The sequence below is a fragment of the Eumetopias jubatus genome, unplaced genomic scaffold (genome assembly GCF_037043125.1).
Source record: "Eumetopias jubatus isolate StellerSeaLion01/CBP00866 unplaced genomic scaffold, mEumJub1_p1.0 scaffold_3, whole genome shotgun sequence".
NCBI classification, from domain to species: Eukaryota; Metazoa; Chordata; class Mammalia; order Carnivora; family Otariidae; genus Eumetopias; species Eumetopias jubatus.
Window position 1 is genome coordinate 191798306 of NW_028274809.1, and position 18702 is coordinate 191817007.

At 44.2% G+C, this 18702-nt stretch overlaps 1 protein-coding gene across 1 annotated transcript in view; it reads right to left on the reverse strand.

Moving 5' to 3' along the window:
* Positions 1-18702, reverse strand: part of LOC148164785 (uncharacterized) — a 91490-nt gene that overhangs the window by 21533 nt on the left and 51255 nt on the right. The window contains exon 2 of the mRNA XM_088021983.1: positions 11595-11654. Coding sequence (XP_087878109.1) covers positions 11595-11654 — 60 coding nt within the window. The remainder of the gene's footprint in view (positions 1-11594; positions 11655-18702) is intronic.

The following is an 18702-nucleotide window of genomic DNA, read 5'->3' on the forward strand; positions in this document are numbered from 1 at the left end:
CCTCGGAGGTTTCAGCTCTGAAGCCGAGTGAGTCTGTGACTGAGAAAGGCGCACTCAACCCCAAGAACGCCGGCGAGACCCCGGCGCCAGACGTCCCCATCTTCCGCTGGGCGTGTACGCGCAGGCGTGTGCGTGTGCGTGTGCGTGTGCGTGGGGGGGGCGCCTCTGCATTAGACGCATGCGCGTGCGAGCGCACGAACACTGATGGCTGGAGAGCGGCTGGAGAGCGGCGCACAAGCCCCGGGGAACCGAGCCGTGAGGCTGGGGAAGCCAACGAGGCGCGTCTGTGCAGGGAGCAGAACGGAAGCTAGTAAGCAACGGGAAGGGAAGAGAAGCTGGAGGTGGGAGGGAGGCGAAGAGCCACATCTCCAAAAAGGAAAGAAAAAGACGTGCCTGCTGCCTGCGCGGCGTAGGCTCTGGACTCTGCCCCCAACACTGTCACGCGTTCGCAGTGCCCCGGGCGCGGCTCCTGCCCTCACGCCCCAGACCCACAGGGGCCCGAGGGACCGGGTGGCTCGGCCCAGGTCGGCCATCTCGTGTCCGCAGGGAAAAAACCCAACACTGCGCCGCTGCACGACTGCGAGTCATACTTGGAACGTTATTCTCGGCCTTCGCTGGGCGTCTTTCCCCCGGCCACAGACGACTTCTGCCCTGGCCGACCAGGCCTTCGACGAGCTGCCGGGTCCCCGGCTCTTGCAAAGCACTGTGTGTCCCACGCCCAGAGGGGAGGCAGAGCCCGGGAAGCCGGGACGCCCCCGCCGGGCCCTCCCGGGACTGTGGGGCCACAGCCGTCCTGCTGGGCTCCCAGGGCCCGGCCTGTGTGGTCCAGAAGGAGAGGACGTACCGCTCTTCACTGCGGGGCTCTGCTCGCTCTGAGACGCCAGACCTCCGGCGCTGCGGCTCCTTACAGACGCTCTGCAGCCGCACCAGCCGGAGTGTGAGGATTCCCGCACCGACCAGGAGCGGGTACAGCATCCCCTGGCCTCCTGGGCCAGGAAGCAGGCCGGGAACAAGGCTGCCGTGGAAGCTTCCACCCTGGTCCGTGAAGCACTGACCAGCCCGGGGGCAGGAGTCCCAGCCCAAGGGCTTACAGGAAAGACGCACGCTCTGCTTTTTGACAAACAACTCCACTTTCCTAAAAACATGCCCCTCAATGCTTTGGGGTCTCACATGTGGAGGTGAGACTGTGAGGGGGAGGGGTGCAGGGGGTTCTGTCATCCGTGGAAGTTTCCCAAAGTGTCCAGTTTTCCACCCCAGATCGGGGCAAACGTGATGAAAAACGGGGAAACAAGACCAGGGGGTCTCAAACTCACGTGCCCTGGGCATGCTGCCTGAATTTTAGGTGCCTGCCCGTGGACAGTTCGGCTTACCTTTCCCTGGCCCAAGACTCCAGCTCAACTCTGGTCCCTACGGGGCTCACTCGCACAACACTGTCTCCCTCTGGCTGATGGCCAAATGTCCAGTCTCGGGTTTACTGGTGCCAAAACCGTGAGAGCCACGAGGGTGGGTGTCAGGCCGGTCCTGCTAACCACTGCCTGCGGCCCTTGGCACGCTGCCACACAAAGCAGAAGCTCAGTAAGACCCCCAGAGCGAAGGGCGGGTGGGGTGGCATGGGATGGTTGACATTGTTTTTCCGGCTCCAAAAATTCACTGGATCTACTACAGATAAACTTCATTCCTTCACCAGTCTTTCTAGGGAAAGCCATTTCAAAATCAAACCGTTAGCCAGATCCTAAAATTCTCAAAATTCACATCAACTTACAGCGTGGATTTCCTACCTAGAATCAGTGAAGTCACAGATGGCCCTCTCGTGCTTCGATGGGACATCCATCAAATACCGTTTGGATAGAACTTCACGATCACATAAGACACGTAAGAGATTCGTGTCTACCCTTCATTACCAGAAGCACCTTTCAGCGCTCCGTCTGCTGGTCTGTAAGCATGCGGGTCAGCACCCCTCATGCTAAGGAAGGAGAACCCCTACCGAAGGACTTGAAGCCAGGAATGATGTCATGGTGGCAGAGTAGCAACCAGCGAAGAACCATTCATTGTTAGTTCCTTACATTCCCCTATGAATAAATGGGGGAGGAATTTAAAATCTTCGGGCCAGATAAGCATCGTACTTTTATAAAACCGTGGGGTCAAGCGGTAGGCTCAGCCACCGTGGAGACCAGACCGTGTTCAACTGCATCTTTAACGTTTCTAATGGACTTGCCAAAGGGGAAAGAAGACAGAGGGGCACCACTTCCCACCGGTATCTGGTTTGCTCGTTACCGCTGACTAATTCTTCCTTTGTTTGATGGTGCATTGTGCTGAGAGCCACTTCACAAGGATACAGGTTCTGCTAATATCATCTTTGTGGGTGCAGCTCTCCACGCCCACGCGACATAATTCCTTCGCCTCATTTTGTGCGGTCTGGAAACATATTTTCAGTGTTTGTGATACTCTACCAACAAACAGGAGGAAAACCCAAATGCACCATTTTCATTTGTCAGGGTTTGGTTTACGTTGTCTTTGATCCTGATTTAAAACACACAGTCACATGTTGCTGTGTCTAAAAGCTACATTCCTGACAAGCAATGTTTTCTCAGGATCCTATTTACCAAAAAACTGTTTCTGCCCATGCATAGTCAAGACGAAGGCCATCGGGGCCCAGCACCATGATGACATCGTCCACTCACATGAGGTATTCTGGACTTTAAAAGTCACAGGACACAATATTCCATTCAGGAAATTTAATTTTCTGCTACTCCTTCTAAACATGGAAGCAAGATCAGATCACTGTTTTTAAAGCTGCACTGGATGAGGTGTGTTCCAAATACAGCTGCAAATCAAAAAATGTCAAGTTTTTTTATGATTGTACTGTATCACGAGTGTAACATGGCTCAGAAGCACATGATAAGGGGCCGATTTTATGGAGTGGAGAGAAATAGGCAGAGGGACAGAAGTGGGGCAGCACAGCCCACGGTCCCTGCTGTGCTAGGGGACAGTGGGTATTGCTGTGGTGTCCAAAGCCGACGTGAGACATCCACGTGGGGCTTGTGTGCAGAATGAGATAAACTCACTGAACCTGGGTGTGTTCGTAGTGACTTCCCTATGGCATGTTGTTACCATTATAACCCTTGGGTTCAAGCACATTTTTAAACATTCTTTGTTTTCAAAGAACTATAAAAAAGACAAAAGTAGGTGAATGTGGGAACCCATGTTGATTCTCATGAGGACTCTGCCAGATGATGAGTCATGTGTAATATGTGGAAATAGGAAATAGGAGACATCTGGAAAAAATCTTGGCATTATAAGACACCAGAAAAAACATGGAAAAGGAAAAGAGGGTGTATTAGCCTACAGTATCCGCCAACGGGCAGAGAGGGAACATGCCATGCCATTGGACCCTCCAACGAACACCAATTGTTCCCAAAGTGATTAGGCACTTGGAGTGCTTGATCCCTCCCATGGCAAAAATAAAGGACATTTCTCAGAGGTTCCCCTTTTAAAATCTCTAGAACGGGGACAGCTGGCTGGGGGAGGGGAGGCGCTCAGGCAACGCCTGTAATTACACGCATGTCAGGAAAAGCAGCTCAGAAAACCCCGCAGGGGGATTTGGAGTGCATAAAGGGAGAGCTGGTTCCCCTTATATTTTAAGGGATAAGGATTCTGAAAATGCATGATAAAATCACAGCACTGACTAGAAATTGTATGGTGTTTCCAGACAGACCTCCCAAGTGAGTGCATCTCATTTTTCCTGCACCAAAAGCATCCAAAAGCTATAAACATGCTTCCTAACAATGGTTCTGTGGTTGTGAAAACATCCTAACATTTCTTTAATTGAGGTCCTGGGAGAGCTTCTGCCACAGGTATAACCAGGCCGTGTCTCTGGTCTTGCAGACTTCACGTGGGAACTGGGACGGCCCGCCCAGGCGGCTCCGCCTCTGTCTCCATGTCCAGGAACCCACCCACAGCTGGACCAGCCAGCAAATCCTGTGCCCATATTCACACAACTTTAAAATTCCGCTATCGCTAAGCTGACACGTACCCATACATGACATTTTCAACTCCCCAGGTGCTTTTAGGCACAATGCCTTCCACTTGACCCTTTCAGCAGCTCTGGGAAACTGCAGATCAAAGGCCACCTTCCTCTTTCTTAGGGTAACTTGGTTGACGTGACTTGACGAGACACCCTCAGCTGGTAGATGGCGGAGCTCCCACGAGAATCAAGGCTTTAATCCAACAAAGACATTCTTCCCTAAAGACCCTCCCTAACCTGAGAGATGAAAGGGTCTATGACCAAATGCATCTGGAGAACGGTACATGCTATGCCAAGCCTTGAACGCTCAGACGCTTATTAAAGATTCTGAGATGCCCCAGCATGGAAACAACAAACAACCGCTAAACCATAACTCAGTGTTCCCCAAACTCATTTGTCCTTGGAACATTCTTCCTTATTCCATCCCAAAGGAAACATCTATTAACATCTCAAGATGTTCCTAGGATCATTGTTTGGGGAAAGGCCAAACTACACACTATTGCCTTTCGGAAATGCTCAAAAACACATAAAGATATCCAATCAGGGGCGCCTGGGTGGCTCAGTCATTAAGCGTCTGCCTTCGGCTCAGGTCATGATCCCAGGGTCCTGGGATCGAGCCCCACATCAGGCTCCCTGTTCCCTGGGAAGCCTGCTTCTCCCTCTCCCACTCCCCCTGCTTGTGTTCCCTCTCTCGTTGTGTCTCTCTCTGTCAAATAAATAAATAAAATCTTTAAAAAAAAAAGATATCCAATCAGTATCAAAAATAGCAGAAGTTATTTCAAATACGCTAAACAAATTAACTAAACCTCCTAATATTTTGTGGTAAGTAGCACTTTCTTCTGCATTTTGACTGTATATATTGCAAATCTTACTAGTAGAAAAAAATGGAATTTACTTTTAAATATACCAGAGTTTGAAATTCTCACTAATTCAAATGCAGTGCAGTGCCTCTCACGGTTTAGTAAGTAACGACTCATTATTATTAGTCCAGATCGGTTAATTTACCCAAAGTTTCAAAGAATTTACACAAAGAATATTTACTTTCATTTACTTGAGGAAAACATTAACTCTCTAGGATAAATATGACACCTTTAATATTTAGAACAATGGTTAATATAATTTAATCTATGGGAAAGAGATTTTCAATACCCCGATAAAAAAATAATAAGATAACATATAATATGTATATGTAATTCTATACTAAGAGTGAAAAGAGAGTAATTAGTCGTTATATAAAGTATAACATACAAAGCACTCTAGTATTTTTTGTTTCATAATGAAATCATGGCTAAAAATATTTCTATTATTAGCCATGACTAAATTAAAAGATCAATGAAATACATGAATAAATTGAAGACTACTGAATTCTCAAAAAATACCCATTCAATGTAGTCCCTGTCTCAAAAAAGAGTTTCACTTAATATTGAAAGAGGAATATGAGCATGCTCTATATTGATGGTCATAGAAGAAAGTGAGTTCCTTTATCATTAAAGGAATGTCAGATCCTAAGGCATTTCTGAGCGCCGTAAGATGTGCGGGCTGATGCCCACACTCCCATCCAGCGTGCTCTCTGAGGTCTCTGCCAAGAGCAGCTGATGGAAAATTGCCAATGTAAAATGGCATACATAATTAGAAAGGGAAAGTTTTGCCTCTTCTCTTGTCTTTAGATAGGATTAGCTTTACAGCATTCTTTGCACTTTTTTTCTTATGTCTTGTGCCCTTGAGAGAAAGACCCTAAAAATACTTGTTTATTATCTCTCAAAGTGCCTGGCACAGTAACGGCTGAGAAGTGCACGTGGACGGATTCACTGTCACACAGCAACTCTGAGCAGCCTGTGGAAAGAGAGGATGCCTGTTTCCAGCTGTAGACGAGGCTGAGGAACAAGCTGATGACCCTCGTCTCTGACCGTGTCCAGAATGCATAAGAAATGTGGCCATATTCGCCTCCTGGGAAATCGAGGAGGTATGCCCAATACATAAGTAACAGAGTGACTCCCTCTTGACCAGAGCAATGGATTTCTTACAGGACAGAGAATGTGCCAGGACTTCCTGAAGGAAGGGGTCGGGGCACCACGATCCCCGCTACATAGGTGCTCATGCATCTCCTGACACTGGCCCGAGAAACCCTCCCCTCAAGGTTTTATTCTGAATGCTGTATGGAATGAAGATCCCCGAACGTGAGCGAAGGCGGATTACTCCAACCGGGCTTCCCCTAACCTGCCTCCAGTGGGGAGTGGGGCTCAGACGTGGGCACATGACCTGTGACCTGCTCTGTGTCACAGACAAGAGGGCTCCCTGTGGTTATCTGTTTAACCTAATGGACTAATGTCTGGAACAGGAACTGGGAGGTCTGCCTGTGGCCCCAAAGGCATAGGTCCATTTCATTGTGGTCGTCCAGCAATCCCTTCCCTCACTACCCATTTAGAGAAAGGCTTTGCTTTCTTCCTTGGCTGGTGGCCAGCAGCGTGGTGTATACCCCGTGGATTCCATTTTAGGACAACAGGAGCTTGCCCAAGACTTGAGGATATTCTGAACCATGAGTTCATCTCCTTGGGTTATCCCAGATCAGGGTCCTCTTATCCTGAATAATGGGAAACAACTAGCGCTTGAATCCTGTTGCTTACCTCATACTCCCTATAAGAGATGGGGCTACGTCAGTGGCTCTCAATCCTGGTCAATTTTGCTCCCCCTTCTCCCCCGCCCCCAGGAGACATCTGGCCAAATCTGCAGACATTTTAGTTGCCACAAATGGAGTGGAAGGTTCTCTTAGCATCTGGCGGGCGGAGGCCAGGGATGCCGCTAAGCATCCTGCAATGCATAGGAACTCCCCACAACAAAAAACTAGCCGACCCAAAATGTCAATAGTACCAAAACTCAGAAACCCTGGACTAGTTGGTTTCTTCAACTAGAAAATGGGCATAATAATAATACACATTAAAAGATTTCAGCACTGTGCCTGACCCAAGGTAGATGTTCAGTACACATCAATTCTTTTCTCTTTCTTGCCCTGACACCCCACAGCCAGGATTTCCCTGTCCTACCGAGATCTGTTGTGAATTAGCAGAAGCTACAATTTAATGTTAAAATGCAGACAGACCGGTTTATATGGAGGTGGGATGGTTATTGATTGTCGCAAATGTATATAGGACCCAACTGGCTGGTAAAGCTGCAAAGCATCCACTGTAATAAGAGAAAAGAGTATCCCACATAAAGAGTGACATGAACTACTTCCCAGATTTCCAGGGCCCAAAACAGAACCACTTCCAGATTGGCCAGACTTCTCCACCCTTCCAAATCAGATAAGGCACACATTTTAGACAAAAACAAATTCCATTTTCAAAATTCTCTGCTCTGCGAGCGATCTGGGGCTGGCCTGTCTGATCACCGAGCAGCAGCATGTAGACCCTGCATGTGGAGCAGACAGCGTACTCAGCAATAACAGCATAGTGAGCTTCTCCCCAACGTCGCTGTCAAGGATCGGGGTACCAGCGGGTTCAAGTACACTGAGAAGTTATAAGATACCCATGCAGTTCTCGTTATGTAATAGAAATAATATAATTCTGTGTAACAAAGACTCCGCTCCCAAGACCATGGCTAAGCATATCCCTTTCCATAGTCACTTTATTAGGAACCACCAAGCCTGTTCTAGGATATACCGATCAACTGGCCATGAGAGCTGTTTTCTGAGATTAGTGTGGTGAAATTCTATGTGCATCCTTATGCCCGTGAGTGACAGGTGACCCTACTCTATGTCCAAGCAAGGTGGGGGCATTAGTGGACACATAATATGCCTGCACCCTACTTCATCTGGAAAGCCGTCCCTCTTTTTTAGGGCTCTGGGCCTCAGGGTCACTTCTTTCTCAGAACAACTGTACCATTTGTTCTTTCTACTGTTTGTCTTGCAATGCCATCATTTGCTCCTAATTAACTTTGTTATTTACTCCATAGGCATACCTCTCCCCTCTCTGGCTTAACCTGGAGTTCCTCGTTTTGAATGCTGCAGGGCCACAGAATAGAATGCTAGCTTTACATAAATGTGGGCTCCCATGGTGAAAATATCTGAAAGACTTCTTACATAAACCCCATTTCAGCAAAATGTAAATGGCCAATTCCCAAGCATATAGTAGTAGCTCTTGGGAATGCGTTGTCTTTCCTACTATCTCACATAGCTGAGAAAATCAGGTTATCAAGCAAAAGAAGAGCTTAACTTTTGGCTATTTCTGCGTAAGCAAGCATTCAAAACGCTAATCAGTTTAAGTAGATAACATTCCCACAGTGCTGAGGTCCCTGGAAGAACACAAAGCCATTGTGTACAAACCAAATTAATTACCTAAGAGAAAACATCTGAAGATCTGAGCGTCAGCCAGGAAAGTAGGAAAACAAACAATTCTGCCAGGCCCTGAAGTCCTGTGAAAGCCTCATGAATTCAACTGTTGAACTCAGAGCAAGACCCCCAGGGTTAGATCGATAACTGTGGGATGGAAACATGTCCACAGGTCTGCTGCATTAACACATACTCATGGTATCTGGAGAACAAGACATTCTGCCAGCTAATGACATCTCCATGGAAAACCGGACTTAGCCAAAAAGGATTTGGTAATCGATATTGGACATTCCAGTGTCCATCTGTGGATTCTAAACAGCCAATCTGTTAAAGTGTCCCTCAAGGAGATGTGGAAAAGACGTGTCTCAGAAACCATGATTTCCACATTTCTAAGGCAGCTGACACACTGTCCCACTTAGGTAACTTCAACTCTTTCTGAGTTATGTGGCTCATGTTATCCTACTTTTAAAAAGAGATCAAGATTCATTTAACTTGTAGACGTTAGAGAATAGCCAAATAACTCCTAGGAGAACAGAAGACATCCAGCAGGAGCTCAAAAGCAGGCCTGTGAACTGAACCACCAGACTGAAGTTCTGTGATTCTAAACCCTCGGTTCATTTTGCGTTTACACCTGATTAGCAGCATGTCCAGGCCTCGCTCTGAGAATGGGTGGCAGTGGAGAAGGACCGAGTGCTCTCACTGATGTGCTGGCCAAGAATAAATGTCTCTGCTCTCTGACCTTGGGATGAGAGGGGGCCCCACATCTGAAATCCCAGCTCAGCTGTGCTCCACTATCTCAGGCCATTGCACTGATTATTTTAACATCGGTTCCAAGACAATTAGTGGAAGTTTAAAATGTCCTCTTTCCATGGGGGGAAAGGACCTCCTCCGTGGTCATGCCTGCTATGTGAACCATGAGACCTGAAATATTTCTGCTCAAGAGGAGAAGACAGATCTTCACTTTTTGTTGAAAGGACATAATACTAAACCATTTAGCTATTCCCTAGATTTCAAGAGGCCTTCTCAATCCATTTGACAATTACAGTCTTTTAAAACAGATGGCTTGACCAACAGCTTACAGGTATTTTATTTTAAATAGTCTTTCTTTAAGAATAATGTAGAAAATCGAAAGTGGGTGGAGGCTGGGTGCTGAGAGAGTGGGGTCAGCCAGGGAAGGTCATGGAGGGCCTGGATCCCGGATGTCTGGTCTACTTGCTGGGAAATCTTCTAGAGGCTTAGCAAGGGGGAGAGCAGAATTCTACTCCTTCCACCCAAACCCAAGGGGAGCACTGGGGCCTTCCAATTTCAAGGCCCAGGTTGGCTGGTCACAGTGCAAGGCTGGCCTGACCCCTCATCACAAGGAAGGAGCACAGTCTAATGGCACATCTTTGCCCTCAATGCCCCCTAGACCTTCCAGGACCCAAGTGGGAGGCTGGCCCTACAGCACGTTTCCTGGTCAAGATAAACACAGATCTGGCCTCATCTGAGCGTACCAGCCACCACAAGTATTTCCTCAGTGCTTAGTTTTGAAAAGAAATGTTTCAAGACTCTTTCCTTGCGGGGTTGGGTGTAGATGCTGCCTGTGACTCAGACGTGGCCCTGCCTCCTCTAACAATGTTTGAACCAAGGCCCTGACGAGCCGTCCTCAAGTCATGTTAAACTCAGCCAAAAATACCTGGAAAGCTCTACCTAGATCAGTCTACTTGGTTCCATATTAACAGGTGGATTTTTGGTAGAAATGAAAATGAAGCCAGCTAGAAAGCATATGCACAGAATAGGAAGTCTAAAAAGCCAGAGCTATGGAGGGGGTTGGTGCCATGGGTCTGCAGCTGCTAGATGGTGGGGGGTAGTGGGGAGCCCTGAAAGTCATCGGGATGGACCGTGTTCTCTTTGAGAGTAAGTCACACGACCCCTGCCCCTCCAACCCTTGATGCTTTAAGTTACAAGAAAAACACATTGGTGTTGATACAGGCCTTCATTTCCCCTTTGTTGACATAGGTTCTACTTTTTATAGTTTTAAGAATTTCTTTGTTAGTTCAGTGTGCTTATGTATATAATTCAAGTCAGACCAAAAGGAAAAAAAAAAGATTCTTTATGGTATGAACATACTTGCCTCTACTGTAAAATACCTCTTATGAATGCACACTGGAACTAGCCAGGAAAACTTGCCAAATAAGAAGATGAACAGAACATGAAGGTGAGTTATAGTTGATACGGTTGATATTGAAAGATATCAATATATTTTCACATACTGCATTCATTCAAAAACTATCCAGGTAATACTGGTGTCACCAACTAGGAACATATCTTTTTTAAAAAAATAATGTTGGTACTTCAGCAAGTGGCTAAAAAGAAACAAAACCATTTTCTCTACAGAATTCTCTGAATTTCAAGAGTGAGTCTGCGACCTGATAGGCCTCCAGCAGGCCAGGGGCCAGGGAAGGGCATCTGGCCGGGCTGACACCCTCCAGGGCTGGAGAGCAGGGCTCTCCTCACTTCCGCCTGCCTCAGGCCCCCATCCGTAACAGGGTGACTGGCTTCCGGGCCCTGTCCTCTCACTGCCACACCTGGTTTCTAGGACCACTCCAGGCAATTTCCGGACCCTGCACTGTTGCCGGGGAAAACCAGGCAGGCACCCTCTCTCGCAAAAAACTAAAATGCATTTATCGATTGCCTTCCAATGAAAATGATTTATCCAGATCAATGATTCTCACACAGGAGGGAGGAGCACTTAGAAAAAAAATATTTTATTTGGCATTTGGGGAACAGTAAATATTTACTGTTTTTATAAATAAATCTGGACAAATGTGTTATGAATTAAAAATTGGTTAAAAATACTAATTTGAATAAAGGCCCACAGGTGCAATAGAAGCTTTTTCTTTTTTGACAAAAATGCTCAGTTTTATTCTTATACGTGGATTCCAAAGAATACTATTGGCTCAACAGATTTTCTGCCAATACACATGTTCCTTCTTGAGTCAAAAAAGGAAATAAACTGAATCCCTTTTTCTCCATTAATTGCCACTGATTATCAGAGCCTTTGGAGAACTGCTGTTGAGATTTCCTAGACAGCACATTAAGCCTGGTTTTGCTTTGTTTGTATCACTCTGGGGAAATTATTAAAATAGTAATAAGGTTTTAACACGAATTGCTGATTATTGGGTTAGGTTTAATGTCGTTTCTAATGATTTCCATACTGATGGCAATTCAAAACGAACTGTTATTACTTAAGCTTTGGCCACTTACCTTCTGTCCCTTCACTCCATGGCAGTCACACTTCCCACAGCCAGAGCCAGCACAACCACCCTGGAAGAAGAGGAAAACGTCTTTAAATAGAAGAACTCTTGCAAATTGAGGTCACTTTTTTAATTTAAGTGATTTTGGCATCTTCACCCCTTTATGGGAGATGTCCTACCCTGTTATTATGAACACGACCTTAAAATATGAGATCCAGATTTGCTCTAATGGGGTTATCACGTACATGCCCTGTGGCTTCTCTCTCTTGCCCTAACAGATGGAACAGCAAGCCTGGAGTAGAGCAAATCAAAGCACTACTTGGTCCACAAAGGGAAGGCTGTCATTTATACTTTTGAAATTGCCTCCCCAGAGATTATTTTAACAGGACATCACCCATATTTCCAAGGCTATGATTCTGATTTAGGAGTTTCAGACCTGAGACCAGGGAAACTGAGGACCTGGGAGAGCAGAGTCCATGCTTTGTCCCTCGAATTCCCAAGGACACACAAGCATGCAACAAACATTTATGCAAAGAGGAAATAAATGAAGGAGCTGATGTTAAGCCCAAACTTAAAGAACTGACTTTTAATTCAGATAAAAGCTTGAATGAAAAGAACCCAAGCATGTAATAAAAGCTGGAGAAGAGGAATATTGTCCAGAATAGATCACATATTAGACCACAAAACCAGCCTCAAAAAATTCAAGACTGAAGTCATGCTATGCATCTTTTCTGACCACAATGCCATGCAACTAGAAATCAAACCACAAGAAAAAATCTGGAAAGAGCACAAATACATGGAGGTTAAATAACATGCTACTAAACAATGAATGGGTCAACCAAGAAATCAAAGAAGAAATTGAAAAGTACATGGAAACAAATGAAAATGAAAGCACAATGGCCCAAAATCTCTGGGGTGCAGCAAAAGCAGTTCTAAGAGGGAGGTTTATAGCAACACAGGCCTACCTCAAGAAGCAAGAAAAATCTCAAAGAACCTATAGAAAAAGAAGAACAAACGAAACCCAAGCCCAGCAGAAGGAAGGAAATAGTAAAAATTAGAGCAGCAATAAATGATACGGAAACTAAAATATAATAAAACAGATCAATGTAACCAGGAGCTGGTTCTTTGAAAAGATCAACAAAATTGATAAACCTCTAGACAAACTCCTTTTAAAAAAAGAGAGAGGGGACCCAAATAAGCAAAATTACTAATAAAAGAGGAGAAATAACAACCAATACCACAGAAATACAATAATTATAACACAGTATTATGAAAACCTGTATGCCAACAAATTGGACAACTTAGAAGAAATGGATAAATTCCTAGAAACATATAATCTACCAAAACTGAAGCAGGAAGAAATAGAAAATTTGAACAGACCGATTACTAGCAATGAAACTGAATCAGTAATTAAATAAATAAGTAAATAAACTCCCAACAAACTAAAGTCCAGGGCCAGAAGCCTTCAGAGGCGAATTCTACCAAACATTTAAAGAGTTAATACCTGTTCTTCTCAAATTATTACAGTAGATAGAAGAGGAAGGAAAACTTCAAATTCATTCTATGAGGCCAGCATCACCCTGATACCAAAACCACAGAAAGCATCTCTAAAAAGAGAGAACTACAGACCAATATCCACAATGAACATGGACGCAAAAATCTCAACGAAATGTTAGCAAACCAAATCCAACAGTACATTAAAAACATCATTCAACACAATCAGTGGGATTTACTCCCAGGATGCAAGGGTGGTTCAATACTCACAAATCAATCAACATGATACATCACATCAACAAGCGAAAGGATGAAAATCATATGATCATTTCAACAGACGCAGAAAAAGCATTTGACAAAGTACAACATCCATTCATGATAAAAACCCTCAACAAAGTAGGTCTAGAGGGAACATACCTCAACATAATAAAGACCACATAGGAAAACCCACAGCGAACATCATACTCAGTAGGGGAAAACTGAGAGCTTTCCCCCTAAGGCAGGAACAAGACAAGGATGTCCACTCTCATTACTTTTATTCAGCACAGTACTGGAAGCTCTAGCCACAGCAATCAGACAATGTAGAGAAACAAAAAATATCCAAATTGGTAAGGAAGAAATAAAACTCTCACTATTTGCAGATGATATGATACTATATATAGAATACCCTAAAGACTCCACCAAAAAACTACTAGAACCAATAAATGAATTCAGTGAAGTCCCAGGACACAAAATCAATGTACAGAAATCTGCTGAATTCCTATACACCAAAAGTGAAGCAACAGGAGAAATTAAGAAAACAATCCCATTTACAATTATACCAAAAACATAAAATATCTACAAATAAATGTAACCAGAGGTGAAAGACCTATACTCTGAAAACTATAAGACACTGATGAAAGGGGGGAAAAATGATGAAAGAAATACAAGATGACACAAAGAAATGGAAAGACATTCCATGCTTATGGATTGGAAGAACAAACATTGTTAAAATATCCATACTACCCAAAGCAATCTGTACACTCAATGCAATCCTTATAAAAATACCAACAGCATTTTTCACAGAACTAGAACAAACGATCCTAAAATTTATATGGATCCACAAATGACCTCAAATAGCCAAAGCAATCCTGGAAAAAACAAACAAACAAACAAACAAACTGGAGGTATCACAGTTCCAGACTTCAAGTTATATTACAAAGCAGTAGTAATCAAAATAGTATGGCATAGAAATAGACACACAGATCAATGGAATAGAATAGAAAGCCTAGAAATAAACACACAATTACATGGTCAATTAATCTTTGACAAAGGAGAAGTGAATATACAATGGGAAAAAGATAGACTCTTCAGCAAATGGTGTTGGGAAACTGGACAGCCACATGCAGAAGAATGAAACTGGACCATACTTTCCTATAGCAAACACAAAAATAAACTCAAAATGGATTAAAGACCTAAATGTGAGACCTGAAACCATAAAAATCCTAGAAGTGAGCACAGGCAGCAACTTCTCTGATACGGCCATAGCAGTATCTTTCTAGATATATCTCTTGAAGCAAGGGAAATACAAGCAAAAATAAATTATTGGGACTACATCAAAATCAAAAGTTCCTGCACAGTGAAGGAAACAATAAAACTAAAAGGCAGCCTACAGAATAGGAGAAGATACCTGCAAATGACATATCCAATAAAGGGTTAGTATCCAAAATATATAAAGAACTGATAAAATTCCACACCCAAAAAACAAATGACCCAATTTTTAAAATGGGCAGAAGACATGAACAGACATTTCTCCAAAGAACACATCCAGATGGCCAACGGACAGAGGAAAAGATGCTTGTCACCGTTCATCATCAGGGAAATGCAAATCAAAACTATAATGAGGTATCACCTCACACCTGTCAGAATGGCTAAAATCAAAACACAAGAAACAACAGGTGTTGGCGAGGATGTGGAGAAAAAGGAACCCTTGTGCACTGTTGGTAGGAATGCAAACTGGTGCAGCCACTTTGGAAGACAGTATGAAGGTTCCTCAAGAAGTTAAAACTAGAACTACCCTATGAGCCACAATTGCACTTCTGGGTATTTACCCAAAAGATACAAAAACGCTAATTCAAAGGGACACATGCACCCCAATGTTTCTTGCAGCATTATTTACAATAGCCAAACTATGGAGGCAGCCCAAGTGTCCATTGATAGATGAATGAATAAAGATGTAGGATACACATACAATGGAATTGTACTCAAGCATAAGAAAGAATGAAATCTTGCCATTTGCAACAACATGGATGGAGCTAGAGAGTATCATGCTAAGTAAAATAAGTCAGTCAGAGAAAGACAAATACCATATGATTCCACTGATATGTGGAATTTAAGAAACAAAACAAACAAGCAAGGGAAAAAAATGGAGAGAGAGACAACTCAAGAAACAGACTCTTAACTCCAGAGAACACACTGATGGTTACCAGAGGGGAGATGGGTGGGGGCATGGGGATTAAGGAGTGCACTTATCATGATGAAAAAAATAAAGTAGCATCCTGTTAAAAAAAAAAAAAGCTGGAGAGGAAGGGAACTAAGGTATTCAAAAGCACACCAGGTGCTACAAACAATCACCTATCATACTGTTTGACCAGCTAATAGCCACATGAGGTAAGTGTTACCATCCCCGTTTTACAGATTGTGAAATATGACTTTGGAGGTTCAATATAACATGCTAACGAGGTTGACACCAACTTCCATTATGTAAAACTGCCAACCCATTAAAAGATCAAAGTATGATGGTGCCTACATACATTTGCAATTCTCTTAGTCAAACCTAAATTTTACACCAAGATAGACACAGGTGTCATAGACAGAATATAATGGGGTGTGACAAGAAGAAATTTAGTTAATAAGCTTTATTAGAGGCTGTGTATTTGGTCTAATATAAAATGTGTATTTAAATCTGCTTCAAGTGATCACAGTTTCTCAAACATAAGACAATACTATGAATAGTACTGTGATCATGTGAAGTCTATTTTTTTAACAATGTACTCAAGCCTTAGCCCTGTTGCCATGGAGATCTTCTGCATAAAACAACTGCATCTGGAGATATTTACTTCAATAAAGTGAAATCTGAACAAGTGCCTCCAAGACAGTAAGCTGTTATTAATTTTATATTTTGGAAATGGGGACAACTGACAACAGTCCAAACAGACTCCATAGATGATGGGACTGTTTCTTTCCCTGATTCACGTTTGGGGCAACTTTCAGCGTGCAATCTTATAACCTCCTAACATTCTAAATCAATCAAATCAACATTCTAAATCTGGTGACCACTGAGAGTTTTCCAAAGAGGGGAGGTCAAAATTCTCCAGAAGGTTCATCCAAAATGCCCAAAGCTAAGTACTCAAAGACTCAAGAGACGTACCCCACACATCACCATCTCCTGCCTCATCCCCCACCTGAGGGCTGGCTGCGCCCCGCCCGGGCTCCCAGAAGGGTGGGTGATACGCCCCTATTGCAACACCCGTCCAATGCTTCTCACAGCCTTTACTTGTATGCCTACCCTGGGGACCCTGAGAGCACTCGGGGCCGGCCCAGAATCCCACCAAGCTTGATGTGGACTGTATTTCATCTCACATAGCATAGGCTGGAAGACCTGTGCTGGGAAATAAAGCAGAGCACTGATGAAACAATGATTCATCATCAACTGTGAAGACATACAGGAGCTTCAGAGTTGTTCAAGCGTTAATACATGGGTATCTTAGAACGGAGGAAACAGAGCAGTGACTACCCGGCCTCTGGTGGTCAGCTGCTGGTGGTGCTGGCGGCCATTTAACCAGCCTGAATAACAGGTGTACAGAACGATGCAGCCACACGGGTAGGTCAGCTCCCAACAGATGACTGCCTCACTAACAGCACCATGAGTAAACACTCCAGAGAGGAGACTGGGCCGACTGTGGGCCTGGCCAGGGACATGGGGGCTCCCGGAGCTGCTGGGTGGGCCCCCAGACCAGAAAAGCCGGGTGGGCGAGGCATCCCAGTCCCTGGGGCTCTGGGTCAGTCTACCCCTCCCTCCTCCAGCCCAGCCCTACAACTCTCCTCCTGCTCCTGAGCCAGGCTCAGGAACACACCTCTGCTCTTTAAACTCTGCTAAACCCCATCCCACGCCTACAGATGCCAGAAGGAAAAATCAACCAGGCTAAGACTCATTTATCTGGTAGGAAAGAAACGTCCACCTACCACCCCCGCTTAGTTGGCCGAAACCCAAGAACAGCCTGAAGCGGGACGGGCTTGTCTACTTTACAGGTCAATATGGTTTCTTCTAAACTTCAGAGTAGGCAGAGAATCACATAACTGAAGCTCAAAATGGCTATTTGGTGATTCTGGGTTTTCTCTTCTGAAATGCTGATTAAAATCTCAGAAGCTTATCACCATTTAATTTGAGGGAAGTTATAAACATGAAGTTCCTGGAACTGTTCCCTTAAGCTCTCAGCAAATGCTTTCATTGCAAGGGACACCAGATAAGAGGTTGCAGGGCCACGGCTGTGGATGTTGGGGTCAAGTTGCTTCTTGTGCCTTTGCGACAGAAACACACCCCGCGTGTGTGCGTAACAAATGGCCAGTTTTATCTCGGGCAAGGCTGCAGGTCATGGCAAACTTTGGGGGCAATCTGAGATGAGAAATCAAGGACTAGAGCCTTTATTATAGGCTCTATCATAGGAATAAAAGATCCTCACCCTGCCCCCACCAGCTTATACTGTATATCAAACAAAATTAAAAAAAAAATCCCACACAAAAGACATTCATGGCTCCTTATCTGCTTTATTCTTGTAGGAAGTTTTGTTACCAATTCTGGCCCGAAAAGACAATTCCAAAGAATTGATCATTCTAATAATCCTAAATTATGGTCAGCTTTTTGGAACTAAGGGCATTTTTAGACCATGATTTTTGTTTCACATTCTGGGTGGCCTAGCATTTTATGTAAATGGCCCCATTAAAAAAAAATAAATAAAACTAATTTTTAGACCAACACAAATCATAAGATGCATGTTTACTTTGCTAAATAAGATCTATTTTGCTTTCTTTAAATGTTTTTATTTAAGTAATCGCTACAGCCATCATGAGGCTTAAACTCACGACCCCGAGATCAAGAGTCACATGCTTCTCTGACTGAGCCATTCAGGCGCCCCTAAAATCTATTTTGAAATATCACTACTCTGGCCCTTAACATCGCTGTCATATAATGGCCCAGGCTGGATATCACCCTGGCACACAGAGGTATTTTAGTTGTGATTCAAGAGTGCACTGCTAAAAAGAACACCAGTGACGCTCTAAGGATCCCTTTTCAATCAGATGTAATGCATGACTTTGCAACAGCTAATTAAAATAAGAGCCTTAAGTGATGCACGTCTCAACTCCCCGCAGTGAATTACAAAGCATAAAAGGGCAAATGAACTGCATGTTACTCAAATTCAAAATGTCATTGGTGATCTAACGTGTTAAAGACTATGTCACAAATGTCGTGATTTCCTGAGGAATTACATCTTGCATCTGGACCTCTCAGCAAAATCAAAAAACGAGCAGGGTCTCACAGACTCAGGCAGCTCCCTGCTGGCCACACATCTGAGGGAGTTTATAAG